Source organism: Hippocampus bargibanti, linkage group LG04, assembly GCF_051943395.1.
Source record: "Hippocampus bargibanti isolate YZ-2025 linkage group LG04, ASM5194339v1, whole genome shotgun sequence".
In the NCBI taxonomy this organism is placed as follows: domain Eukaryota; kingdom Metazoa; phylum Chordata; class Actinopteri; order Syngnathiformes; family Syngnathidae; genus Hippocampus; species Hippocampus bargibanti.
In genome coordinates, this window is record NC_142737.1 from 33940620 (window position 1) to 33968479 (window position 27860).

Below are 27860 nucleotides of genomic sequence, written 5' to 3' on the forward strand. Positions count from 1 at the left end.
AATTGCACACAAATATTACTTCCGTCTGATGACTACTTCTGCTGTGTCCCAAGATCACGCCGCGTTGACGCCGACGTCCAGAGGCCCGGATGCTTGGTGAAAAAGTCGGATTCGGAACCGATTTGGCTCTTTTGGAGATTGTTGCCAAATGGTTGCTGGTTGAAACTCGGCGAGGTGGACTGAGAACGGCTGCCTCCGCCGACATTGAGGCGAGAGAAAGCTCGACAGTCGACTCGCGCAGAGCAGAATGAAGGCAGTGCGACGATGGTGCGATTTCCGTCTCAAAAAGTTCACGACAGACAACGGCAAAAGAAAACGGCATTTTTAAATCAACATTGAGATGTTAAAATACAATAAGAAGGTGACAGAGACAAATGACCTTCGACCCCCCTCCCCCAAAAAAGGCGGGGACGTGCGGGGGTGTCAGGCAGCAACAATCGAGGCACGAGGAATTTGCTTTCTCGTCTTTGAGAAACATTGGAAAATGCTGTTTTGGGCGCAGTCATTCTGATTTTTCATTTTTGGGGGTGGGCGGGAAAGTCCCACCGAGTTGCCCCGCGTCCCAGTCAATCGATGGACAAAGACGAATGGCAATCCCCGCACAGCAGGGTGCGCGGGTGCGGATCGGGGGACTGAGCTCGGAAGGGAAGTCCGGTCCTAGGAGGAGGCCCGCTTCTCCTCGTAGGGCGACTCGTAGACCTCCATGGGGGGGCAGGTGCACACCAGGTGCTGGTCGCCGTAGATGTCGTCGATCCGCGAGATGCTGGGCCAGAACTTGGTCTCGGGACGGATGAAAGGCTGCGGACGGACGGACGGATGGACGGACGGACGGGGACAAAAATAAGAAAAGAAAGAAAAAAAGAAAGGTGGAAAATCACTTTGGAGGAAATCTGCAGCAAAGCGGAGACTCAAGAGTCAAGTCAATCACACAGCCACATCTTTTTGCTTTGTCTTATTCCTTGAAAGTACCTCTGTTTTCATCTGGAAAGCCATCAAGCCAGCTAAACAGAACACACTTGATGAGGAACTAGGTCCAATTAAAGCACAGCTACTTTACTCGGATAGCGTCAAGAGGGAACCTGGAAGTTTGTCATCCATTGATGATTTCAAGGCTAGCCGCGAACTTTTAGCGTCGTACAGGGATTCATAGTGTCTTTCTTTGGTCATGGTGAGGCAGCCAGTTGTGACGATCAAGCTGCCAAAGCTTACAAGAAATCATTCCTCAAGATGGTGGAAGAAGAAGGCTACCTTCCTCATGTTTCATGATGATGAAAGCGGCCACTCCATTCCATCAAGCCATCAACGACCATCACAATGGTCAATAAAACCACTTTATTATACAGTACAGTTTTACGGCTTATTTAGTAGAAAATGATGTTTTCTGGGGACCTGGGAACGGATTATTCTCATTATAATGGTTTTCTATGGGGAATTAATGTTTGGGATACACACGTTTCGCCTTACACACCCTCTCTGGGATCCAATTAAGTTCGTGAGCCAAGGTATCACTGTACTTCTGTTAACCCAGCTAAAGAAACTCATTTAGTTAACCAGCAATGGAAAACTGTTGATTTTCCTTCCGAAGTTTTCACTTGCGTTATATAGCTAATAACTAGCTAGCTGGACAGCCAGCCAGGGAGCTAAATAGCAAAGAGATAGCATAGCTATCTATCTAGCTTTCTATTTGTTTGAGTTATTCCGGGTTGAGTGAACGCTGGCGCGTGTGGCTGCCACTGCTCACCCACAGAAAAAAACTGATCCTGTGACTGTAAAGTGACCTTGAGAATTTTGAAAGGCGCTTAGAAAGGAAACGTATTGTTATTATTCTGATGATAAAGAGGGTGGAGTGGATTGACAAAAGGCGTTAAAGGTGCAGCCATTTTCTTTTGGATGTGAAAAGCTGGAAATGTGAAGCCCCGCCCCTCCCCCTCCCCAAAATAAATAAAATAAAATAAAATAAAATAAAATAAAATAAACTAAATGTGATGTGATGTGACATCTTACCAGAGGGAAGGCGGCAAACTCTCTGGAGTAAGGCCTGTCCCAAGACGACGACAGGACGCAAGCGAGCGAGTGCGGCGCCATCTGACACGCAAAACAAAAAGTCGTTTGATTGGTCAACAACGTGCGACGGCGGCATCGGCGGCATCGGCGGGGCCACCTTGAGCGGGTTGAGGCGGGGGTCCATCCTGCCCTCCTCGATGTCGGCGATCTCCTGGCGGATGCCCAGCAGCGCGTCGCAGAAGCGGTCCATTTCCGCTTTGTCCTCCGACTCGGTGGGCTCGATCATGAGCGTGCCGGCCACGGGCCACGACATGGTGGGCGCGTGAAAGCCTACAAAACAAACCGGAGCAGGGGGAAAAAAATAAACGTTACACAATCAAACAAACGCCTCGTGACCACGGCTTTTCAATAGCTATTTGGCTAGCTATTAGCTATCTGTTGGCTAGCTAACTAGCTAACTGGCTACCTATTAGCTATCTGTTGGCTATCTAGCTAGCCATCTATTAGATATCTATTATCTAGCTAGCTAGCCGGCTATCTATTAGCTATCTGTTGGCAATCTAGCTATCTAGCTAACTGGCTATCTATTAGCTATCTAGCTAGCCATCTATTAGCTAGCTAGTTAGCTGGCTATCTATTAGCTATATGCTGGCTAGCTAGCTACCTAGCTATCTATTAGGTATCTGTTGGCTAGCTAGCTGGCTATCTATTAGCTAAGATATTAGCTATCTGTTGGAAATCTAGCTAGCTAACTGGCTATCTATTAGCTATCTGTTGGCTATCTAGCTAGCCATCTATTAGATATCTATTATCTAGCTAGCCGGCTATCTATTAGCTATCTGTTGGCTAGCTATCTAGCTATCTATTAGATATGTATTAGCTAGCTGGCTATTAGATTACTATTAGCTAGCTATTTATTACCTATCTGTTGGCTATCTAGCTAGCTAGCTATTAGCTATTAAACAGCAAGCTAGCTATTTATTAGCTAGCTATCTAGTTGGCTGTTAGCTATCGAGCCAGCTTTTTATTTATTTGAGTTATTCCGGGTTGAGTGAACACTGGGGCGTGTGACTGCCGCTGCTCACCCACAGAAAAACTGATCCAGTGACTGTAAAGTGACCTTGAGAGTTTTGAAATGTGCTTAGACATGAAATGTCTGATTATTCTAACTGTATCTATTAGCTAGCTATCTATTAGCTATCTGTTGGCTATTTATCTAGCTAGCTATCTAGCTAGCTATCTTGTAACTGACCGTAATCCTGGAGGCGCTTGGCCACGTCCACGGCCTCCACGTTGGCCGATTTCTTGAAGGGCCTGACGTCCACGATGAACTCGTGGGCCACAAAGCCTGCACACGTAGACAAGGGCGGAGGCGCGTCGTCACCCAAACGTGACGGCAAACGCAAAGCGGGCGAGCGGGCGGTCGGGCGGGCGATGCTACCTTTGGCGCCTCTGTAGAGGATCTTGTAGTGGCCCTCCAGCCTTTTGGCCATGTAGTTGGCATTGAGGATGGCCATTTCCGTGGCGTGGAGCAGACCCTCGGCCCCCATCATCTGCAGAGGGAGCAGGCGAGTTGGCCGCGCCTTTGAACTTTGGGGTGGGCGGCGGCGGCCACCCACCTTGATGTAGGCCCAGCTGATGGGCAAGATGGCGCTGGAGCCCCACGGCGCGGCGCTGATGGTGCCCAGGGAGCTGCCGCTGTCGACCGAGCGCATGGAGACCACCGGGTGGCCGGGCAGGAAAGGGGCCAGGTGGGCCTTCCTGCTCCAAGACAAAGCGTAGCCCGCTAATGCTAACGCTAATGCTAATGCATCGGGCCTACGACCGGCGGCTACGTACACCCCGATGGGCCCCATGCCGGGTCCTCCGCCGCCGTGCGGGATGCAGAAGGTTTTGTGCAGGTTGAGGTGCGACACGTCCGAGCCGTAATCTCCGGGTCGGCAGAGGCCCACCTGCCACACGCCATTTGCACCGCTTGAACGGAAGCGGGGGTCGCGACCCGGCGCCGTACCTGCGCGTTCATGTTGGCGCCGTCCAGGTACACCTGGCCGCCGGCGCCGTGGATCAGCTGACACACGTCCTGGATTTGCTCCTCAAACACGCCGAAGGTGGACGGGTACGTGATCATCATGGCCGCCAAGTTGGCTTTGTGCTTGTCCACCTGCGGCGAGAGTTCAGGCGTGCCTTCAGGGCTTTGCTTTCCGGGAGAAAGCCGCGGCAAATATTGGCTCCGACTTGACGATGGAAATCCACCGTCATGACCGTCATCGTTTGAAGAAAACAAAAACGGGTTTTGCAAGCGCGGCAATTGCGGCTCTTTTCGCTGAGCCGATTCTTTTGGCTCGGCTCGCTCAAAAGAGCCGGCTCTTGTGGCTCCCCAATGGCTCCTCAGTTTGTTTGGTGCTTAAATTAATTAACTACCAAAAATCATGTCAAATGGTGTGAAAAACGAATTACTCGTGTAAAAAATACACTATATCAAATATTATAATTTATATGTGCACAGAGTAGTAATGGGAATCTTTTCAGGGAGCCGGATCTTTTGGCTCGGCTCACTTTTGGCTCCCAAATGGCTCTTCAGTTTGTTCGTTGCTTAAATTAAAAACTACCAAAAATCATAAAAAATGAATTATTCATGTAGAAAAATACACCATATCCAATATTGTTTATTTATATGGCTTGATTTATAGCTGAACAGAGGAGTGATGGGAATTCCACCTCTTTTCGGAGAGCCGCTTTTCATAGCTCGGCTCACTAAAAAGATCCGGCTCTTTTGGCTCCCAAATGGCTTCTCAGTTTTTTTGTTGCTTAAATCCAAAAATCATGTAAAATTATGTGAAAAACAAATTACCCATGTAAAAATACACTATATCAAATATTATAATTTATATGTGCACAGAGTAGTGATGGGAATTCCGGCTCTTTTCAGGGAGCCGGATCTTTTGACTCGGCTCACGTTGGCTCCCTTCACTTTGTTTGTTGCTTAAATTAATGAATTCCAAAAAAAAATCACATATAATTCTGTGGAAAACAAATTATTCATATTATTATTATTTTAATATGGCTTGTTTTATATGTGCACAGAGTTAGCGTATGCTAACTTTGACTTTCCCTGTGGTTCCTCTGGGGGGGGGGGGGCTTACCAGGGCCTTGAGGTGGGCCAGGTCGATGTTTCCGTCTTTGTCCACCTCCACCACCTGCACCTTCATGCCGGCCATCTGAGCGCTGGCCGGATTGGTGCCGTGCGCCGACTTGGGAATCAAGCACACCTGCGCCCAACAAGACAAACACAAAGCCGCCGTCACGGCGTCTGAATTCGGGAGGCAACGTCGCCAAAAAACAGACGCTTGAGACAAAAATGGCCGACCACAGCCCAATCCGGAGACTTTGTCCATTCTCGTGTTTGGACTCGTGTACAATTGCAGCGTCTGAAACACCTGAGAAACCAGCTAGCCAGCTAATAGACAGCTAGCCAGATAGCCAGCCAGCTAGATAGCTAGCTTGGGGGGGGAGGACGTTGTTTTTTTTAAGCTCGTGTCAGTGTCTGAAACTCATGAGGAAAAAGTTAGCGGACACCAGGGCAGGCAACTTTTCAGAGTTGTCTCCCCGGCCATAAAGTTGCCTGCCCCATTTTTCTTGAAAAATAATTGTCGGCAACCCAGGCGGAGACGCTTTGAAAGTCGTACGCCTGACGTAAAAGTTGCCCGCCACGGGCGTCCGGGCAGACGTTATTTCAGACACTGGCAATTGTTTCAATCGTTTGGTGTCAAAAAGCAACAAAATCAATTGCCAGCCTTGACTTTAGCAGAAGTGGCCACAATCTTCAGGAGAAATTGGGAACAAATTAGCTCGCTAGCTAGCTTCCTATCTATTTGACTTACCTTGTGGTTGAGTGAACACTGCCGCATGTGGCTGCCGCTGCTCACCCACAGAAAAACTTTATCCTGTGACTTTAAAAGTGACCTTGAGAGTTTTGAAAGGCGCTAACAAATGAAATGGATTATTATTATTATTATTCTTATCTAGATGGCTAGCTAGAAGCTATCTATTAGCTATCGAGCTGACTGGCGCTTAGAAATCAAATGTATTATTATTATTATTATTATCAATGGTTATTTTTCTTCTGTCAATCTGCAACACTGAGTGCATTTCGATTTATTTGCTGTCTTTTTTGGGTGACCCGAACGTTGAAGCGCTCACTAATCGATCCGCTGCCTTATTAGGGCGACACTTGTGACATTGCGCAATCCAGCCGGGTCACTTGGACCTCCCTCCGGCTTGGGCAACATCTGCAAATAACAACACGCCCCCTTTCCCACAGAAACACGTGCACGCATAATCTCTCCAAAATATAATCTTCCAAATATGGAATCTTGTCCATTTGGACTTTGACTGCGCCAAGACCACCAGTCAGCTGTTCCTAATCTCAGGGGACGTCTTATCTGCAATGTGATGACCAATCGTCTCTTATCTGCAAAGCGATGACCAATCAGCAGAAGGCTGATGTCGCGGTGACTCGCAGGAGCACGTTGCGCGTGCCGAAATGTAAGTATACAGAAGACAAAAAAATACAAATAAATCAAATAATAAACAAACAATAAAATAAAGAAACATACAAAAAAAATAATAAACAAAAAATAAACAATACAAAAAAAATGAAGAAAAAAAAACAAAATACAAATAAATAAAATTATAAACAAACAAAAATAAACAATACGAAAAATGTAAAAATACATATAAATAACATAAAATAATAAACAAACAATAAAATAACCAAACATAAAATAAATAATAAATAAAATAAATAATACATAAAATAATAGACAAACAAAAAAATAAACATATAAAATAAATAAACAAAAAAATAAACAATACAAAAAAATGGAAAAATACAAAAAAATACAAATACATCAAATAATAAACAAACATAAAATAATAAACAAAACAAAAATAACAACAATACAAGAAATGTATAAATACAAAAAATACAATAATTAACAAACAATAAAATAAATAATAAATAATATTAAATAAAATAAACAACAACACTACAATAAAAGTAAAAATACAAATAAATAAAATAATAAACAAACAAAAATAATAACAATACAACAAATGTATAAATACAAAAAATAACAAACAAACAAACATAAAAAATGCAGAAGAATGTAAAAAATACAAAAAATACAAATAAATAAAATAATAAATAAACAATAAAATCAACAAACATAAAATAATACATAATAAAATAAGAAATAATAATTAAATAATAAACAAACAAAAAATAAACAATACAAAAATTGTAAAAATACAAAGAAATACCAATAAATAAAATAATAAACAAACAATAAAATAAACAAACAAAATAAACACGAGTCGCAACACACCAGGATAAAGTTGAAGCGGCTCGGGAAAGGCGCCTGCAGAAGCTCACAGCCGTGAGGAGAACGCCGCCGGCATTTGCCGGCCGGCGGCTAACGGCTTTCCCGAAAAGCCCTTTCATCATCATCATCATCATCATCATACATTGCTTTCTAAGCGCCTTTCAAAACCCTCAAAGTCACTTTACAGTCACGGGATCAGTTTTTCTGTGGCTGAGCAGCGGCAGCCACACGCGCCAGAGTTCACTCAACCCGGAATAACTCAAATAGATAGAAAGCTAGCTAGTTAATAGATAGCTTGCTAGACAGGTAGCTAGATAGATAGCTAGTTAGATAGCCAGCTAGTTAGTTACATAGCTAATAGAAAGCAAATATATAGATAGCTAATAGATAGCTAGATAGATAGCTAACAGATATCTAGCTAGACAGCCAGCTAGTTAGTTAAATAGCTAATAGACAGCAAATAGATAGCTAGCTAGCTAATAGATAGCTAACAGATAGCTAGATAGATAGCCAGCTAGTTAGTTAAATAGCTAATAGACAGCAAATAGCTAGCAAGCTAGCTAGATCGCTAGCTAGTTTGTTAAATAGCTAATAGACAGCATATAGATAGCTAGCTAATAGATAGCAAGATAGCTAGCCAGCTAATTAGTTAAATAGCTAACTAAAATAGCTTAAATAGCTAATAGACAGCAAATAGATAGATAGATATTGCTAGCATGGCTAGCGACACCCATTGCTCACTTACGCTTCTGGAGCTCTCCCCCTTTGAGTTGAGGTAGGCCTTGATGGCCGCCAGTCCGGCATATTCGCCCTGAGCGCCGCTAAAAGACAAAAAGCCACAAGCGGCCGTCACGCGCTGGCTCTCAATTAGCGCAAACGGGCTAACGCTTAGCGCCCGGTGCTCACCTGTTGGGCTGGAAGGAGATCTTGTCGTAGCCCGTCACCTCACAAAGGTCCTTCTCCAGCTGCCCGAAGAGCTTCTGGTAGCCCTCGGCCTGCTCCAGCGGCACAAACGGGTGAAGGTTGGCAAACTCCCTCCAGGTGATGGGCTGCCGCAAACAAGGAGCCCGTTTCAAGAGCGGACGACAAAATACGAAGCGGGCGGGCGGGGCCAAAAAGACGCTCACCGTCAGCTCCGAGGAGCTGTTCAGCTTCATGGTGCAAGAACCCTAAACGGCGGCCATATTTGTTGCCCTTATCATCGCTCTGGTTATTTCTTTGTGAAAACGACCCCGCCGGCGATTTCTCACCAGTGGGATCATGCTGTGCACCAGCGAGATGTCTTTGTTCTCCAGGCGCTTCATGTAGCGCACAATGTTGGTCTCCGAGTGGTAACTGAGGGGGAGCCAAAGCCAGACCGTTAGCCCAGACGGGATCAGGAAACGGCGTCCAATCGGCCGCCGGCTGGCGTGGAAGAGGACGCTTTCTTCCACAACAACCTACCCGAGCTACTACAAGTTCGTCAAAGGCAAGAGGAAAGGTTCTCCTTAGCGGCCAGGAACAACAATACAGTGATACCTTGGCTTAACAACGTAATTGGTTCCCAGACAGAGTGTGTAAGGCGAAAAGTGTGTATTCCAAACATTAATTTCCCATCGGAAACCATTCAAATGAGAATAATCTGTTCCCAGGTCCCCATCAAACATCATTCTCAACTAAATAAGCCTTAAAACTACACAAAATAGACCTTATTTTATGTTTAATAAATGTGCTATGGTATTGTCATGAAATAAATAAACATTCCAGTGTAATAAAGTCATTTCATTGACCTTTGTGATGGTCGTTGATGGCTTGATGGAATGGAGTGGCCGCTTTCATCATCATGAAACACTTGATGAGGAACGTAGCCTTCTTCTTCCACCATCTTGAAGAATGATTCCTTGTAAGCTTTGGCAGCTTGATCATCACAACTGGCTGCCTCACCTTGACCAATGACACTATGAATCCCTGTACGACGCTTCAAGTTCGTGGCTCGCCTTGAAATCATCAATGGATGACGAACTTCCAGGTTGCCTCTTGACGATATCCGAGTGAAGTTGCCATGCTTTCTCTGCGATAATTTTACCTAGTTCCTCATCAATAGCTTCATGGCTTTTTGCATCAAGTGTACAGATGGCTTATTTGTGGAGCTTGATCGATGGGATATTTTAACCTTGCAATCTACACTCTGCCTTTGAACTATCAATAAAGTTGAAATTTCACTGTGTTCTGTATCCATTTTTTGTCAGAACGGGCTCGTTCGCGAACGCCACATCACTCATTGTGGCGCTCCATGTCCATCCCGAAAAATAGTTCCTATGCCAAGATTAAATTCTCGCGAATGTAACGTTCATAATCCGAAGTTTGTTCGCCAAGGCGTTCGTAAGCAGAGGTATCGCTGTACTTTATAGACCGCACGGAACCCTGGTTGGCGTGACGGTCGACTCTCCACCTGTTGAAGACCTGGTGCGTCAGGTACTTGCTGGTCCTCTTGAAAGGACTTCCCATGATGCCCTTCATCCGCTCGCCCATCTTTTCGGCAATCAGCTCCTATGGCGGGAAAATGAATGAGCGCAAACGCGCAAGAGGGCGCCGGCACAAAATGGCGGCAACGTACGGCCGAGGATTCGCAGCCAAAGACCCACAGCAAGTCGTCCAGGTCCCTTTCGGTCACCGTCTCGTCCAGCGACACGCCCAGCTGCGACGACAACAAGCAGGAAAAATGGATGCGTGATGGCGATAGCCGAGATGACTTGGTTTGGGGCGGGGGCATCTGAGGAGGACTCCCTCATCCGAGGGGGAGACCCGAGGATCCCGACGCCTGTCCGTCGAGTCACTTTGGAGGACCAATAGCGAGACCTTTCCCGAGACAAAAGGAAGAAAACGGCGGAAAGGTCCTCACCGCTCCGTCGGCGTAGACCCTGAGGTTCATGTTCCTGTGCGCGGCCCTCTCCAGGATGTCCCTGGCCGCCACGCCGCAGCTGATCTTCAGCGTGTCGAAGAAGATCTCGCCGTGCAGCCGGTGTCCGGCTCTTTTCAGACCTGCGGCGAAACCACCGCCACTTACAAGTCATCCCGCCGCGCTCGCGGCGGCGCAAAGACCTTTTACCCTCGGCCAGGATCAGCGCGGCGTTGTGCGTCCTCTCGGCAATGTGCCGGAGTCCTTGCGGGCCGTGGTAGAGCGCAAACATGGCCGCCATGTTGGCCAGCAGAGCCTGGCGGTGAAGAGACGAGTCCGTTGGAGACGGCGGGTCAGGCGTCGGCGCTCCGAGGTCCTACCTGAGCCGTGCAGATGTTGCTGGTGGCCTTGTCCCGTCGGATGTGCTGCTCCCTGGTCTGCAGCGCCAGCCGAAACACCTCCTTGCCCGCCGCATCCCTAAAAAAAAAAAATCGACAAAGGGTACGCTACTCGCGAGAGGTTCGGGGGACGTTTGGGGGATGGATCTACCCGTCGTCTTTGTGTCCCACCTGGTGACGCCGACCATCCTGCCGGGCATCATCCGGACCAGGTTCTCCTTGACGGAGAAGAAGGCGGCGTGAGGACCCCCGTAGCACAGAGGGACCCCGAACCTCTGGGAGCTTCCCAAGGCAATGTCCACGCCAAACTCGCCGGGGGGGCGCAGCATGCACAGCGCCAGCAGGTCCGTCGCGCAGCAGGCCAAGGCCTACAACCGCAAACCAGAGTTTGGTCAGACCACCAAAAATCAGTCATGAGCCAGACAAGCTACCAAACAGCAGCGACGAGACGGCGCGCGACTGCGGATCTCAGAGATCCCGACGTCGGGAAGGCGGCCGAAGCGGCGGCACGCGAACATGCCGTCGTTTCACACCGGGACCTCTCGAGGAGCCGCGAGCCCGCCCGACGCCTCATCGGAGCGGTCTTACCCCTCCCTTGTGCGCCCGGTCCACGACGTCCGTAAAGTCCTCCACCCTCCCGTCGGTGTCCGGGTACTGGAACAGAACCCCGCTGACGTCCTTCCCGCTAAAGTCCATCTCGTGAGGCAGCTTCAGCGCCGTCTTGACGCCAATGTAGCTGCAACGTCCAAGTCAAACGGGCGGGGCGCCCACGTTGGACAGCACGTCTCGGGGCGCTAGGCGGGACTTTGAGCGCGACCCTACTTGGCTCTGGTCTGGACCACCGCGATGGTCTGGGGGTGACAGCGAGGGTCGACGTAGAAGATTCTTCGTTTGTTGTGTCTGGGACGAGAAGGCAAGCAAAGGTGGGACAGTTGGGGCGACTGGCCTTGCCTCCCTTCCGTATCTTCACACCTGTGGCAGAGCTGCATGGCCTCGGCGGCGGCTGTGCCCTCGTCCAGCAGCGAGGCGTTGGCCATGGCCAGCCCGGTGATGTCGCAGATCATGGTCTGGTAGTTGAGCAGAGATTCCAGGCGACCTTGGGACACCTCGGGCTGGTAGGGCGTGTACTGAGTCACCCTGAGGCGGGCAAATACCGAGGGGCCAGAGGGGGCGGTTGGAACCCTCGGGGATGTGGACCGTCCCGTTCCCACGAGGGCAAAACCCGGCGGTGGCTCGGCGCCGCTCACCAGCCGGCGTTCTCCAGGAGGTTCCGCTGGATGGGTGGCGGCACGGAGCAGTTGTAGTAGCCCATGCCGATGTAGGAACGCCAAACCTTGTTTCCGGACGCGATCTTGTGCAGCGACTCCAACACTTCGTTCTCGCCTGCAATCAGTTGAGGGACGTTTCTAGCAAGAGCGCTCGCAATGAGGAAAACCGCCTTCTTTTTGCTCAACTTTTGGTGAAAAAGTTTTGGAAACCCTTTCAGCAGTGTCTGAAACAACGCCTGCCCGGACGCCCGGGGCGTGCAACTTTTACGTCGGGCGAACAACCTTCAAAACGTCTCCGCCCGGATGGCCGGTTCGTTTGGCAATTTGCATCCTCAGCGGCCAATCGGAAGCCTGTATCGAATAACTTGGCGCTTCCGGACTTTCCCCAGGGTCATAGCTCCAGAAGAAAGATTCGGAAGAAGCTAACAAAATTGATGACGCTACAAAATGTAAACATACATTAAAAGCATGGTGGAAAGACGCGTTCACGTGGCTAGCTAGCGAGCTAGCTATCTATTAGCTAGCGAGCTCACTTGATCTTGCGCGTCGTCTTGGAAAAACTCCACCCAAAAGTAACTCAAATAGATAGAAAGCTAGCTAAATAGCTACTAGATAGCTAGCCAGCTAGCTGTACACTCCAGTTGGCTGGCCAGCTAATAGAAAAAGCTAGCTAAGTGCGCTCACGAGCCTTACTTGTTTTTTTGCTTGTTTTGTGTTTTCTTTTGTCACTTTGAGTTGTTGTTGCGTGGTGTAAAATGGAGACCGATTGTTTTTAGCATTTTTGGCTACATCATTCATCAAGGAGGAGACTGTGCTGAGCGGTAGCGCCTTTTCATCAGCACCGTTTTTGATGGAGTGGAATGTCAAAGAGCCCGTTGGATCGCCAAGATGCTAGGATGCTACTTTAGACTGCCGCAAGAGTGCTTCTGGAGCAAAACCAAAGGGGGCGCTTGGTTGGAGGGTGTCGCGTGGGGCCGCTAGCGACTAGCCTGGTCTGACACGGCGACCTGAGATGAACTCACGAGTTTCAGGCGCTCCGCGTGGCCGTCACGCGTCGCCAAAACATTCCGCCTAGCGGCGCAACAAACAGGATTAAAAAGCGGAGGCCATAGAAAGTTGGCCGAGGAGGACAAGATGCGGTCCCGCCCCCTCTGACCCCTCCCCCATGACAGTTAGCGGGCAAAGCAAGCGGGATTCCTTCCGTCGCCGAGGCAACGCCGAGGAATGGGACAATGGCGCCCCATCCCAACCGCCAGCGGGGAAAGCATCCAGAAAAAAGCGGATCGAGGCAGCCGCTTCAACGGGGGCGATGCCCCACATGCAATACAATACAATACAATCCATATTGATTGATAGAGCGCTTTCACAGCAGCTGAATCTGGAACAAATAATAATAATCCATTTCATTTCTAAGCGCCTTTCAAAACTCTCAAGGTCACTTTACAGTCGCAGCATCAGTTTTTCTGTGGGTGAGCAGCGGCAGCCACACGGAATAACTCAAATAGCGAGCTAGCTATTAGCTAGCTAGCGAGATAATGTGGTCCCTCTTACGAGTAGCAGTCAATAGGCGAGCAGCAGCATTTTGGAGCCGCTGGAGGTGTTTCATGGAGGATTGGCTGATTCCAAAGTCAAGCGCATGACGGTCATGGAGGCGCAGGAAGGCCTTCAAGTGGCCTTCAAGTGGCCTCATTTGGTGGCGGCTTGAATAGGAAGTTGACAAGTCGGGCCAGCAGCGAGCCTCACCGGGCCCGACCAATCAAACGCCGCCTCCCCTCGCCCTCGACAACTGTAGTTAATGATTGCCACGTGTCTATTTATGGCCCACACAACAACTACAACAAAATGCTGCCATCTTATGGGTAAATCATCAAGCTAGAATGGCGCCATTGCGCAACTCCAAAATAGGCCAATCACGTGAATCAAGAAAGAACAAAAGCTGACTAGCTATTAGCTATCTATTGGCTTGCTTTCTATCTATTTGTCTTACTATTCTATTTGAGTTACGTCCGGGTTGAGTCACTTGATTTATTGATGCTAGTCCCTATGCTTGTCTGTGAGTGTCAAGTGTTCTTGAAAGGCGCTTGAAATGAAATGTATTGTGATTATTTCTCACTTTAGACCTGGAAAAGCAAAGAAAAGGAATGTGATCCCCTTAGCAATACGTTTGGATGATTTCCACGACACGCCGCAACGACAAAAGCCGAACAAAAGCACGGCAACATCTTCATCTTCATCCTCATCCTCATCTTCATCGCGGTCTCCAGCATCTTTTCAAAGGCGTTTTTCCATTTGCTGCTTTGAAATCCAGTTCTGGTTGCTTTTCAACAAACAAAAACATTTTCTTTGAATACTTTGGACCAATCTTTTTCTTTGCATTTTATTATCATTTAACTCGGTCTTTATTTCTTTAAATGTCCTTTCTTCTTAACAATTTTGTTATCTTTATTATTATTTTGAAATGTCCATTTTCTTTGTATACTTTGTAGCAACATTTTTCTTTTTTTCTCCATTTAACGAAGAGTATTTTCTTTTTTTTTCCTTAAATGTGCTTTTTTTTTTACAATGTTGTAACCTTACATTTTCTTACATTTAAAATTTCTTTGTATAATAATAAGAATCCATTTGATTTCTAAGCGCCTTTCAAAACACTCGAGGTCACTTTACAGTCACAGGATCAGTTTTTTCTGTGGCTGAGCAGCATACTTTGTACCATTTTTTTTTCATATTACTCTCTATCATTTTTTAATGTCTTTTATTAGTTTTGTAGCATGACATTTTTTTTGCATTTAAATTTTCTTTGTACTAAATTTTTTCCCTTTTTTTGCATTTTCTTTTCATTCAACTTTCTCTATTATTATTTTTTTTTTTGAATTGACAAGATCACAGTGCGTTGGGAGGAGTGGGGGGGGGGCGTTCGCATCCCCCCTCCCCCCATGTCACCTCCTTACGAGCCCCCTCCCCGGGCTGTGATGTAATGGAACCAGATTGAACTGGACTTGGGACCCGAGCGAGAAACTTTGCGCGATCACCCCCCCCCCCCCCCCACACACACACACACACCCCACGAACACGTCCATCCCCCCCCGTCGGTCGTCATTTCGCCCCAAACGCGGAAAACACGCGGCGGACGGCCATGTCAACTTACAAAGTGGGTCGTCCAGCTTCAAGCCGCGCCTCAGGCGGATGGACGACGGCACCGTCTTCTCGATCAGCTGCTCGATGGACTAAAAAGCAAAAGAAGCGCACTTGAAATGGGGGGGGGGGGGGTTCGTTTGGTTGGCGGAGCGGAGGTTCGTTTGGCTCGCTCGCTCGCTCGCTCACCTCCAGTCCGAGCGCGTCCAGCATTTCGCGCTTCTCGCGCTCGCCCGGCCCGATGTGGCGCTCGGCGAAGTCGTCGTGGCGGGGCAGGATCCGCTCGATGCGCCGGGAGGACGCCGGCGCCGAGCTACGGAGGCCGCGCGTCGCCGGGGACGCCCCCGGCGAGGGGCTCCGGAGCTCGGCGGCTGAGGCGGCGGCGGACGCCCGGCTCCGGTGGGCCGCCCGCGCCGACAAGACGGCCCACGACTTGGCGCAGCGTTGCATGGCTTCGGCTTCGGCTTCGGAACTCAAGTTGAGGAATGCCGGCGGAGGGTGAAGCGATGCCCGACAAGGAAGAGCTGCCTCGGCTTCTGCTTCTGCTTCTGCTCCTGCTGCTGGCGGCGCCGCTGGTTGTGCCGGGAGAGGAGACGCAAGTGGCCGAGGTTGCGCCGCGGCGAGCCAATAGCAGGGCAGACGGGGGCGTGACGTCACGGCGAGCCCGAGTTCAACAACTTTTTACAAGTCGTCTTTTCAGAGAGTCGGTTTTTTTGGCTCGGCTCACTAAAAAAAGATCCGGCTCTTTTCAGTGACCCGGATCTTTTGGCTCGGATCACGAAAAAGATCCGGCTCTTTTGGCTCCTCATTGTATTTATTTTTTTGTTGCTTAAATTAATCACCTACTGAAAATCATGTAAAGTGATGTGAAAAACGAATTACGCCTGTAAAAAAAATACAATATATCAAATATTTTCATTGACATGGCTTGATTTATATGTGCAGAGTAGTGATAGGAATTGCGGCTCTTTTGGCTCGGGTCACTAAAAAAGATCCGACTTCTTTGGCTCCTCAGTTTATTTTTTTGTTGTTGCTTAAATTAATTAACTCCCAAAAATCCTGTAAACTGATGTGGAAAACGAATTACTCATTAAAAAAATATTTTTATTTATACAGCTTTGTTTGTATGTGCTGATAATTATTTTACTACCAAAAATAATGTAACGTTATACGTAAAACGAATTTCTAATGTCAAAGAATGTACAATATATCTTTTTTTTTTTTAATTTATATGGGTCCCATTTTGCTTTGACCTCAAGCCTTCTCGGTGACTTTTTTTTGGGATGGCGGATTCCACTTCAAGTCAGAGTGGCTCCAAAAAGGAGCGCTCATCCACTCAACATTTAATAATACAGTCAAGTCTCGTTATATCGACAGTACTGCTTATTACGATATTATTTCTATGAACGCAAGGAGAAAATTTACATGCCGCAAGATCGGATATATCGCTAGGCCCGTTAGATCGATACTTTTCAGACTCCCGAGAATATCGATATAACGAGACTTTACTGTAACAATACATTTCATTTGTAAGCGCCTTTCAAAATTTTCAAAGGTCACTTTACAGACCCGGGATCATTTTTTTCTGTGGGCGAGCGGCGGCAGACACACACGCCAGCGTTCACTCAACCCGGAATAACTCAAATAGATAGAAAGCTAGCTAGCTAGCCAATAGATAGATATCGAGACAGTCAGCCAGCTAGCTATCCATTACCTACATAGCGATCCATCTCGCTAGATAGCGATCATGATAGCTATCTATGAGCTATCAAGTCTGCTCCTTTGTCCTTTTTCATTCCACAGGTTCCCGGCGACGATTCCCAAAAGTAGCACGAGTCCAAGATTCCGGTTGGAGACAAACTTCTTCCAGCAGTCGTCCGGGTCGTCCACGTCCAAAGTGGAAATCTAGCCACAAGAAATACGCCGACAACGTCACCTTCTTGTTGTTTTTTGCTCGGAGAAAAACAAAACGCCGCCGCAACAAAGCGACCACAACTTTGAAAGGCAGCCATTTTGTTTGGCTCGCTCACTTAAAGGACAACCGACACCATTTTTTTTTGGTTTCCTAACTGACATGCGAAAAACGTTTGATAGCCAAAAGACGCAGGCTGATATTTTGAGTCAAATGCCAAACACCAATCAAAATGACAGAAAGTGGCCCAAAACTGATACAAAATGCACTCGGTATGGCGAGATTGAGGAAGTCCCGCCCCCTTGTTGGTGACATCACGCCAGGATACTCCTTCACAAACTGCCTTGCTCCAGAATCAAAACAATGGCTTCAGATTGGGAGAAGATACTTTCTTGTGACTCATCCAGTTATGAATAGGATTCAAAACGTTCTGAAGAGGAAAGCATCAATGTTTGCCATCGGAAAAAGAAGTCCTTCCGGATCAATCGGAGCCGTCTGGACTCCGATGTAGCGCCCAGAAAATGCACAAGATGGCGCACAAACTGCGTTTCGTCCAGTATATGAAGCCGCTTATAAGAGCCGTAAAGCCGCCCGTGATTGGTTAAAATCCGTGGTAGAAGACGGCACACGAACATCAGAGATGTTGAGACGAGAGAGAAAGCTCCGACAGCGCTCCAGAGTCACAAATGACACGGTGGAAAGTGGATGTTCGTCCGATGGGTTTGCTCCGCTAATAAGGCGATTGCTCTCTTTCACCAAGTGAGCTCTCAGTTAGCATGCATCATGCATCAAACTTCCGCTATCCAAGCGCCAAATCGCTAACTCCTGTTAGCTTCCTCGTTCGCCTGCGCTGGTGCTCGACTGCTCTGGCCTGTTGGAAATGGGGTGCTTTGTCCACTGGGAATTTGTGTCAACTTACACCTTTGGTGAATATATAGCTAATAGATAGCTATTAGCTACGCAACTTGTCCGGAGGCGTGGCTTGTCCTTTATCGTGAGCTTTTCATTTGAGTCACCGCAGCTTGACTGTCCGAGAGAATCAAGAGAGCCGAGGAGGCAGCGGCCGCCATTTTAGGCTTACCTGTCGCGCGAGGTGGAGGGCGACGGCGGCGAGGGCGGCGTAGAAGGGGGCGCTCTGGCCAGCCTGGAGCCCCGCCGCCGCCAGGCCCGCCGTCATGGCCGCCCCGAAGGCGCTCAGCCAGGGCTTGGTCCGCTCGCCAAAACGAAGCGCCGTGGAGCCGACGCCCACTTTGATGTCATCTTCCTTGTCCTACGTGGATGGACACAAACACCTTGAAAAGTCACATTACACGTCAGAATGCGCTTTCTTTCTCTCAAGGTCACTTTACAGTCACAGGATCAGTTTTTCTGTGGGTGAGCAGCGGCAGCCACATGCGCCAGCGTTCACTCAAACTGGAATTAACTCAAATAGATAGAAAGCTTGCCAGCTAGCTAGTTAGACAGCGAATAGATCGCAAATAGATAGCGAGCTAGGTAGCCAGCAATGGTGACCCCGTTAAAACGGGAATAACTCAAATAGATCAAGTTAGCTAGTGAGCTAATACATAACTTAATAAATAGCTAACTAGCTAGTTAGACAGCTAATAGATCGCAACTAGCTAGGTAGCCAGCAACGGTGACCTGTTTTTTTCCGAGACGATGCGCAAGATCAAGTTAGCTAGCTAGCTAATAGATAACTAATAGCTAGCTAGTTAGACAGCTAATAGATATGAAATAGATAGTTAGCTAGCTAGACAGCTAATAGTTAGCAAATAGATAGGAAATAGATAGCTAGCTAGGTAGCCAGCAACTGTGACCCCGTTCATTCAGGAATAACACAAATAGATCAAGTTAGCTAGCTAGCTATTAGATAACTCATTTATATCTAGCGAGCTTGTTAGACAGCTAATAGATGTTAAATAGATAGCGAGCTAGGTAGCCAGCAACGGTGACCTCGTTCAATCGGGAATAACTCAAATAGATCAAGTTAGCTAGCTAGCTCATAGATAACTCATAGCTAGCTAGTTAGCCAGCTTATAGATGTCAAATAGCGAGCGAGCTAGGTAGCCAGCAACGGTGAGCCGAATGTCTCGGCGGCGTTTGTGTGTGTGGCTTGTCAGCGTCTCACCTGATGCGCATAAACGGTGTCGTAGACGAGCGTCCACATGACTCCGGAGAAGTAGAGCGGCAGGCACACGGACCAATCGCAGGCGCCTCGGACGGCGGCCCAGCCCAGGAGGGCCCCCCAGTTGAAGGTCAGACCTCAACGCCGGCAAGCAAATGACACCGCGAGAAGGCAAAGCTGAGCCCGAGGAGGTCCGCCCGCCAAACGGAGACTCACCGAGCACCAGCTGGGGCCACTGAGTCGTCCTCTTCATCAGCGGATACGTCACCACCAGCGACAGCGAGGCGGCGCCCAAAGCAATGCTGAAAAGATGGCGCCGCGCCGGTCAAGGGTCGCATCTCACCAAATCTTATGGCATAGTTTCAAGGTCGGCGGGCGCCGCTTGATTGCTCGCCAGACAGAGTGCGTAAGGCCAAAAGCGTGTATCCCAAACATTCACTTCCCATAGGAAACCATTCAAATGAGAAGAATCCGTTTCGAGGTCCCCGTAAAACATCATTTTCGACTAAATAAGCCATAAAACTACACAAAATAGACCTTATTTTATGCATAATAAATGTGCTATGGTATTGTAATTGTATATACAGTGATACCTCGGCTTACGAACTTAATTGGTTCCCAGACAGAGTGTGCAAGGCGAAAAGCGTGTATCCCAAACATTAATTTCCCATAGGAAACCATTCAAATGAGAATAATCCATTCCCAGGTCCCCATAAAGCATCATTTTCGACTAAATAAGCCGTAAAACTACACAAAATAGACCTTGTTTTATGCACAATAAATGTGCTATGGTATTGTAATTGTATATACATATATGACTTCAACTAAATGTCAGAATGTATTATTTAAACTAACTTTGTGATAATACTCCCCATTAATATGAAGGAAGAGAAAACCTCTTCCTCATGATTGGCAACAATCCAATCCAAACGATCAGAATAAAAGTCCATTTGCCGTGTACATACGCAAGGTGACTGCTGGCTAGCCTGCACACGGCTCTTTAGCTTGCACGCTTGCTTCCTGCTGCCTGTCACAGTAGTATATTGATGCTAACGTTAGCACGGGGCTTGTCATAGTGCCACTGACATTTCACTGTTTCAAAGATGGTATTGTTTGATTGCAAATTAGAATCCATCAAATTAGTTCTCTCCACAAAGGCTAATCCTTCCGTCCATACAAACATTTTTTTTACTTTTTCGCTCCTTCAAAAGTTTCGACGTCAACGGCACCTAAATCAAGGTCACCCAAACAAAATGGTGTCTGTGACTAGTTCCATGCTACGTTAGCATTAGCATCGATCATCAATCTCCGAGAGACAGCAGAAAGCAAGCGTGCAAGCTCATGAGCAGTGCGCAGGCTAGCTAGCTAGCTAGCTAGCAGCGACTTTGCGTATGGACCCGGCAAATTGACTTTCATTCCCATCGTTTGGATGGATTTTGACCAATCATGAGGAACGGAAAACCATTCATGCTAATGGTGAGTACTTGCTTGCTTTCAACATTTAGCTCGTAGTAGACATGCACATTCCACCATGACGTCCTTGATTCACTGCTGAAAAGGACGCTTTGATCCTCTCCTCGTTCGTCGAGAACTGCTTCATGTCACAATGAGGGTATAGCAAGTGCTGGAGAATGCGTTGTCATATTATTTGTTATTTTTGTTTTTTATACCAATATGGCGGGGCGTGAACACGCCGCAGCGGCAAATTGGCGTTTTCGTGTTTATTATGTCTGTCAAGGTCATTATCATAAAAATAATCATACATTTCATTTCTAAGAGCCTTTCAAAACTCTCAAGGTCACTTTACAGTAACAGGGTAAGTAGAACTTGTTTTTCTGTGGGTGAGCAGCGGCAGCCACACGCACCACCGCAAGTAACTCAAATAGATGGAAAGCTAGATAGCTCGCTAATAGATAGCTAATAGATAGCTAGCTACCTATCCAGCCAGCCAGCTAAATAGCCAAATAGCTAGCTAGCTAGACAGCGAATAGATAGGAAATAGCTAGCTAGCTAACAGATAGCCAGCTACCCATCCAGTCAGCACGCAAAATAGCCAAAGAGCTGCTACATGGCCATCGAGCTAGACAGCTAATAGTCAAAGTCAAAGTCAGACCCAGCGTGCAAGGCACATAGAATGACGTGAACAAACATAATAAACATGAAAACGCCAATTTGCCGGGAGAGAGAGGGGAGCCACTGCGTGTTCACGCGCCGCCATCTTGGGAAAAAAAAAAAAAAAAAAAACAAATATGATAGATATAGATAGCTAATAGATTGCCAGCTATCCATCCAGCCAGCCGCTAAATGGCCAAGTAGCTAGCTAGCGAATAGATAGCTAATAGATTGCCAGCTATCCATCCAGCCATGCAGCTAAATAGCAAAATCGCTAGACAGCTAATAGAGAGCAAATAGCTAGCTAGCTAACAGATAGCCAGCACGCTAAATAGACAAATATCTAGCCAGCTACATAGCCATCCAGCTGGACAGCTAATAGATAGCAAATAGCTAGCTAGCTAATAGATAGCTAATAGATAGCCAGCTATCCATCCACCCAGCGGGTTAAATAGCCAAATAGCTAGCCAGCTAGATAGCCAGCTAGACAGCTAATAGATAGCAAATAGCTAGCTAGCTAATAGATATAAGTGCTTCGCACGCTGTGTCATTTCATCTGTGCTGTATGTCATGCATATTAGCATATGAGCACATTTGACATTCAAGCTGCCTTTGACTACTATCACAAAGTTATTTGAAAATAATACATTCTGACATTTTGTTGAAAAGTGGTCGTGTGTGTGTGTGTTTGTGTTGCTGTCACGGAAAAACATGAGTAAATGTTTGACTTTTATGGCTCCCTTGAAACAAAAAGGTTCCCGCCGCCCTGCGCTAAAGGATCGAGGCGTGTAGGAAGCTGGATGGCAAGTTGTTGTCTGGCCTCGACCTACCTGTAGTAGTTGAGACAGAGGAGGACGGCGAGAGCGAGCGACAGTTGCCCTCCCAGGAACACCAGCGCCTGCAGACGGGAAAGGTCGCCGCAAGCGATGGGTCGCCTGGCCGTCCGACTCACCTGCACCAAAAAGAGTCCAAAAAAGTGACGCCTGGCGTCAAAAGCCAGCACGTGATCGGATCTATTCGCTAGCTAATGGCTATCTGTTCGCCAGCGATTATTAGCGATTAGCTATCTAATCGCTTATTAGCTATCTAATCGCCACAGATTAGCTATCTATTCGCTAGCTATTAGCTATCTATTCAATAGCTAGCTAGCGATTAGCTATCGATTCTCTAGCTAGCTAGCTATCTATTTGAGTTACTTCCTAGCTATTAGCTATCTATTAGCTGTCTAACTAGCTAGCTAGCTATCTATTAGCAAGCTAGCTAACTTCATCTTGCGCGTTGTCTCGGGAAAAAACGGGTCACCTTTGCTGGCTACCTAGCTCGCTATCTACAGTAAAGTCTCGTTATATCGATATTCAAAGGAGTCCGAAAAAATATCGATATAACCGGGACTATCGATATATCCGATATAACGAGACTTTACTGTATTTGCAATCTGTTAGCTGTCTAACTAGATAGCTAGCTATCTATTAGGGTCCTTGAGAGTTTTGAAAGGTGCTTAGAAATGAAATGTATTATTAATATTATTATTAGCTAGCTAGCTTTCTATCGATTTGAGTTACTTACGCATGCGGCCGCCGCTGCTCAGCCACAGAAAAACTGATCCTGTGACTGTAAAGTGACCTTGAGAGTTTTGAAAGGCGCTTAGAAATGAAATGGATGATGATTCCGATGAGGATTCTCATGTACCGTACCTTCTTGTCAAAGTCTTTGTCCCACATGTCATTGATGGTGCAGCCGGCGCCGCGCATCAGCACGGCGCCCGCCCCGAACAGCGCCAGCATCCCCACGTCGGGAAGGCAACCCGGCTCGGCGGCCATCGCGATGCTCCAGCTGCACGGGAGGTACAGCAGCCACGTGCCTGACGCCCAAAAACACGCTCAACTTTTGCAAACAAAAACTAACTCCAAGCAAGTAAGGCGAAAACATTACATGTATCCCAAACATTCATTTCCCATAGGAAACCATTAAAATGAGAATAATCCGTTCCCAGATCCCCATGAAACATCATTTTCGACTAAATAAGCCTCAAAACGACACAAACTAGACCTTATTTGATGGATAATAAATACACTATGGTATTATAATGAAAGAAATAAACTGTACTGTACAATAAAGTGGTTTTATTGACACTTGTGATGGTCGTTGATGGCTTGATGGAATGGAGTGGCCGCTTTCACAGTACAGAGCGTGATGGATGGGATACTTTAATCTTGCAGTCTACTCTCTTGCCTTTGAACTATCAATAAAGTTGAAACGCGTCCAAATGTCACTGTTTTCTATCCATGACCTCACTCTCTCTCTGTCGTCTGTCTGCCTATCTCTTGTTTGTGTTTCTGTAACCCCTCCCCCTCACTAATGCGTTCTTGACCAATCACGTGCGGCTTCAACCGAAGACTGGGGGCAGGGAATAGAAGACGACAAATCACTCATTGCGGCGCTCCGTGTGCATCCCGAAAAATAGTTTGTATGGCAAGATTAAATTGTCGTGAATGTAACGTTCGAAAGGTTCGTTAGCCAAGGCGTTGGTAAGCCGAGGTATGACTGTAATTCCCGGTTCAACAATGCGTTTGGACACCGTCGTAGCGGACACGATGAGATGTACCAGAGCTCAAACGCTCGCCGTTCCGCCGCCGCCGAGCGTTGCCGCACGTACGCACCTATGGGTTTGTCCAGCCTCATTAAACGAAGATACGGCCGGACGGGCCCCGGGGCCGCGTTCACGATCGCCGCGGCGGACATCTTCAACCCCCTCCTTCCGTGAAGCCCGGACGGCCAGAGGCTTCCGCGGAGGCCGGGACCGAACGTTCCGGTCCGTGGATCTCTCTCTTTCGGGAGCGTTCGGAGGCCCAAGCAGCAGGCGGGGCGGCGGCGGAACCTCCCGAAGAGGCTCGGCGGACCCCAGCGAGTGAGCTTGGTTGGGAGCATGGCGGCCATGGAGGGAAATTTAGATTTCAACGGCGGCAGGGAAGCAACCAGCGGGGGTAACGATCCTTGCAGGCATAGACTCTTTATCCTCTGCGGGGAGAAAAAAAAAGAAGCACAACGAATGGCCACGATGATCACGTACCTTTCAGTACTTGTATTAATCATGTGATTTTAATTTGTTACTTTGATTATTTTGGGCAACGATTAAATACACATGCAGTAGGTACGCTATAGTGACCTATATTCCACCGCCATTGTTTCTGTCCGGTGAACCGAGCGCACTCTGTACTCGCGGTCGTGTATCATTGCATTTTGGTGAAGTACGGGATGGTTTTTGGTGGGATTTTACAAGCTATGCGGCTTCCCTCCATGCTGGGTCTTGAAATTTCCCAATATGATGACAAGAAACGGGGGGAAAAAAACACACTACAGTTTATAAAGGTGAGTAAGTAGAAGCAGTAGAATATGTATTTCTTTCCATAACTGCCAAGTTTCAAGCAAAAGGAAGCATTAGCATCTATAGTTCTCGAGCTCGCCATTTTCTTTGCTAGTACTCAGTAAGAGCCATTTTGGATTTCTGACGAAAATCTGCCTGCATTTCATCGCTCATTTATATTTGGAATCTTTTCTGGTGTTTTCTGTTCTTGTTTAGAATTTCAAAAGCTTTCCAACGGTAGTTTAGTCGTTAAGATCTGCCAACAATCAAAAAAGTTATGGTAGTTTAAACTGTAATAAAGAACTCAGTCACAGATTTTCATTGTGTTAACAATGTCATTACAGGCAAAAAAATCCCCTCATATTTCCAAAATTAAAAGACCATCATTTCCTTATTATTTGTCAGAGAACAATAATCTATACATCATTTGAAAACTATTTAAATCAACTTTAATATGGTATTAGAACGTGTGTGATGAATTATTATTGAAAAATGCTGTCACATCCCTACAAAATCTTGTTGGCTGGTTTCCCCATTTTTTTCTTTTCTGTGTGTCAGTGCCGCCCCACCACCGATACGTTTTCAAAACAAGCCAGTTTCTCAAAAATAACCCCACACAGGAGCTGTGAAAGGGAAATGGGCAATAATAGTAATAATAATAATAATAATCATTTTACTTTATAAATGCCGTGATCTAATAATGCTTAGCCCCTGGTTCGTTTTTTGTTCCGATTTAAGCGAGGAAGCTGTACAGGCTTATTTTAAAACGAAATAATCTCAGTGATTTAAGGAGAGCCAATGATGACTAATAAAATGAAGGAAACCACAAAGTAAAAAGAAAACAATGGGGTCGTGCATTGATAATTACCTGACACGGTTTAAGTCATCGGTCGCTTCCTTGTTGGGTGTTCCTGTCGAAATTGTTCGGACGGAAACAAATGCCGAACGACGGTGTTCAAAATTGGAAACGGGTCAAAATGCAGTCTAAAATTTAAAATAAATGAATATATAGCAATAAAATATTGAAGAATTAAAACTTAGTACAAGTACCGAGAGACTATTTCGCGCTCATGGTCAAAAACGTCCTTTATGTGGTAGGTTCCTTTTCGAGGTGGTCGGTCCCTAAAAGGTGGGGACAAAAACAGTGATTTCGTCATATAGTCGGAAAACGTGAGTACACGTCCAAATTGCTCATGAAATAATCGCAATGGCCGATTTAAAACGAATTAACGCTTCGGCTTCTTTGTAACATTGATCAGGAAAGGATTACCAGTGATGACTGTGTTATTTGGTACCTTCCTTTTGGAATGGACTTTCAAGGTGGAACAAAAACAAGCTCACATTTCAAGCGTGTACGTGTGTTGTCGTGATGGGAATTCCGGCTCTTTTCAGAGAGCTGGTTCTTTTGGCTCGGCTCGCTAAAAAGATCCGGCTCTTTTGGCTCCGAAATAGCTCCTCAGTTTTTTTGTTGCTTAAATTAACTGCCAAAAATCATGTATAATTACAGTAAAGTCTCGTTATATCGATACTATTTCTATGCACGCACGGAGAAAATTACACGCAAACAGGGTCGGATATATCGATAGTCCCGGTTATATCGATATTTTTCGGCCTCCCTTGAATATCGATATAACGAGACTTTACTGTATGTGAAAAACGAATTACTCATGTAAAATATCAAATATATTTTTTTTACATGGCTTGATTTCTATGTGCAGAGTTAGTGGATGCTAACTTTGACTTTCCCCGTGGTTACTCTGGTCTGATGATCAGCTGTCACTCATTTGCTTTTCATTTCACATCCCTCTGTATTTATCCGGGCTTGGGGCCGGCACAAGAAGACTTATGCGCCTTTGTGGCTACAGAATAAGCTACTCGCTTATTTGCACAGCGACATTTAAAAAACAAAATACAGTAAAGTCTCGTTATATCGATATTCAAGGGAGTCGGAAAAAATATCGATATAACCGGGACTATCGATATATCCGACCCTGTTTGCATGTAATTTTCTCCGTGCGTGCATAGAAATAGCATCGATATAACCGGGACTATCGATATATCCGATATCGATATAACGAGACTTTACTGTATATACAGTCAAACCTCGGTTTTGGAACGTCTCGGTTCTCATCCCATACGGTTTTCAACCAAAACTGTCATATTTTTTTATGCCCCGGTATACAACAACGAAATTTGGTTCTCAACCAAACTGAATGCATCACTGGATCGACTACCCTCCGCTTCCTTATCCGTCCGTCACTTTCTGAGATGTCACGTCTTCCTCATTGCCTCATTGTGACCGACACAATAATATTGTTGTTGTTGTTTCATTTCTGCGAACATGCTGACATATTTCAGAATCAGAATCATATTTGACAATAAAGCTGACTTTGACTTTGATTTTAAAGCAAGCAGAGGATGGTTTGAAAAGTTAGTGTGTTTGCCCAAAGACAGCTGGGATCGGTGACAACACACCCCGTGGCAGAAAGATAGAAGATGTTAATGTTGATGTTAAAAAAAAAAAATTGAATAGAATTTTACACATGACCTGCTCTATTATTACGTTTTTTGTCCGGTTTATGCGATGAAATGGTTAAAAAGTTGTTTTCTAGACTTTGAACGGATTAAGATTTTTTACATTGATTTTAATGGAAAGTGCTGTTTCGGTTTTTGAACAAATCAGTTTTCAAACAGGTTTCTGAAACGGATTATGGTCGAAAACCGAGGTATCACTGTATATACTCACCAGTTGATCTTCAAAAGCAGAATGTTATCGTTGTAAATGTCTGGTCGAAGGACGGAAACGTCCGACTTGGTATCCTTCCTCGAATGCAGCATAAGATCCGGTCCAGTCGGAACTCAACTGTGTCTGCCATCTGGTGGTGACGACTACAAATTACAACAACAAATAATAATAATAATAATAATAATACATTTAATTTCAAGCTCCTTTTAGAACACTAAAGGGCACTTTACAATCAAAAATCAATACACAAAACAATAAAACCCTAAATAAAATGATAAATAATAAACTAGCTGATTGAACATGATGATAATCATGTTTAATCGATTTTTTTTTTCCCGACAAAGACGCTTCGTAAAGGATAAAAAACTCGGCTTTTCACATGACAATACGGAAAGCAAAGGTGACGAAATGAATGATTTGAAGATAGTAAACTTCCGTATCGTTACCTTCAGTATAAAAGATAGGCGGCACTTTGGGGTGACAAGGCAACACGGGCGGCGCGCGAGTCAATTGTTTTACTGCGAAGGAGCCACGACC

At 46.3% G+C, this 27860-nt stretch overlaps 2 protein-coding genes across 2 annotated transcripts; both read right to left on the reverse strand.

The window, feature by feature from the left end:
• Nucleotides 1–305: 305 nt before the first annotated feature.
• On the reverse strand, nt 306–15628 carry gldc (glycine dehydrogenase (decarboxylating)). The gene is made up of 25 exons (XM_088995361.1): nt 15254–15628; nt 15078–15156; nt 11912–12047; nt 11637–11801; nt 11487–11564; nt 11253–11400; nt 10836–11032; nt 10647–10743; nt 10477–10582; nt 10270–10409; nt 9985–10065; nt 9820–9917; nt 8639–8723; nt 8516–8557; nt 8295–8437; nt 8134–8209; nt 5148–5273; nt 4016–4165; nt 3844–3956; nt 3624–3765; nt 3446–3557; nt 3257–3352; nt 2162–2334; nt 2005–2085; nt 306–798 (listed from the first exon to the last, which is right to left on the reverse strand). The coding sequence occupies exons 1-25, from the start codon at nt 15512–15514 to the stop codon at nt 658–660; spliced, it is 3066 nt and encodes a 1021-aa protein (XP_088851487.1). The 5' UTR covers nt 15515–15628; the 3' UTR covers nt 306–657.
• A 161-nt stretch (nt 15629–15789) lies between these two features.
• coq2 (coenzyme Q2, polyprenyltransferase) lies at nt 15790–25883 on the reverse strand. Its single transcript, XM_088995376.1, has 10 exons — nt 25848–25883; nt 25628–25699; nt 25446–25488; nt 23874–24231; nt 22908–23074; nt 22044–22165; nt 19318–19403; nt 19105–19238; nt 18058–18246; nt 15790–16969 (listed from the first exon to the last, which is right to left on the reverse strand). The coding sequence occupies exons 4-10, from the start codon at nt 24148–24150 to the stop codon at nt 16823–16825; spliced, it is 1122 nt and encodes a 373-aa protein (XP_088851502.1). The 5' UTR covers nt 24151–24231; nt 25446–25488; nt 25628–25699; nt 25848–25883; the 3' UTR covers nt 15790–16822.
• Nucleotides 25884–27860: the final 1977 nt, after the last annotated feature.

Coding starts and splice junctions, on each gene's coding strand:
- gldc (XM_088995361.1), bottom strand. CDS start 15,514: ATGCAACGCTGCGCCAAGTCGTGGGCCGTCTTGTCGGCGCGGGCGGCC. Junction 9,918..9,984: donor TTGGCTGCGAATCCTCGGCC/GTACGTTGCCGC, acceptor TTCCCGCCATAG/GAGCTGATTGCCGAAAAGAT. Junction 8,210..8,294: donor ATCTCCTTCCAGCCCAACAG/GTGAGCACCGGG, acceptor TTTGTCTTTTAG/CGGCGCTCAGGGCGAATATG.
- coq2 (XM_088995376.1), bottom strand. CDS start 24,150: ATGGCCGCCATGCTCCCAACCAAGCTCACTCGCTGGGGTCCGCCGAGC. Junction 19,404..22,043: donor CTCTGTCTCAACTACTACAG/GTAGGTCGAGGC, acceptor CCATCTTTTCAG/CATTGCTTTGGGCGCCGCCT. Junction 16,970..18,057: donor CCCTCCACCTCGCGCGACAG/GTAAGCCTAAAA, acceptor TCTTGTGGCTAG/ATTTCCACTTTGGACGTGGA.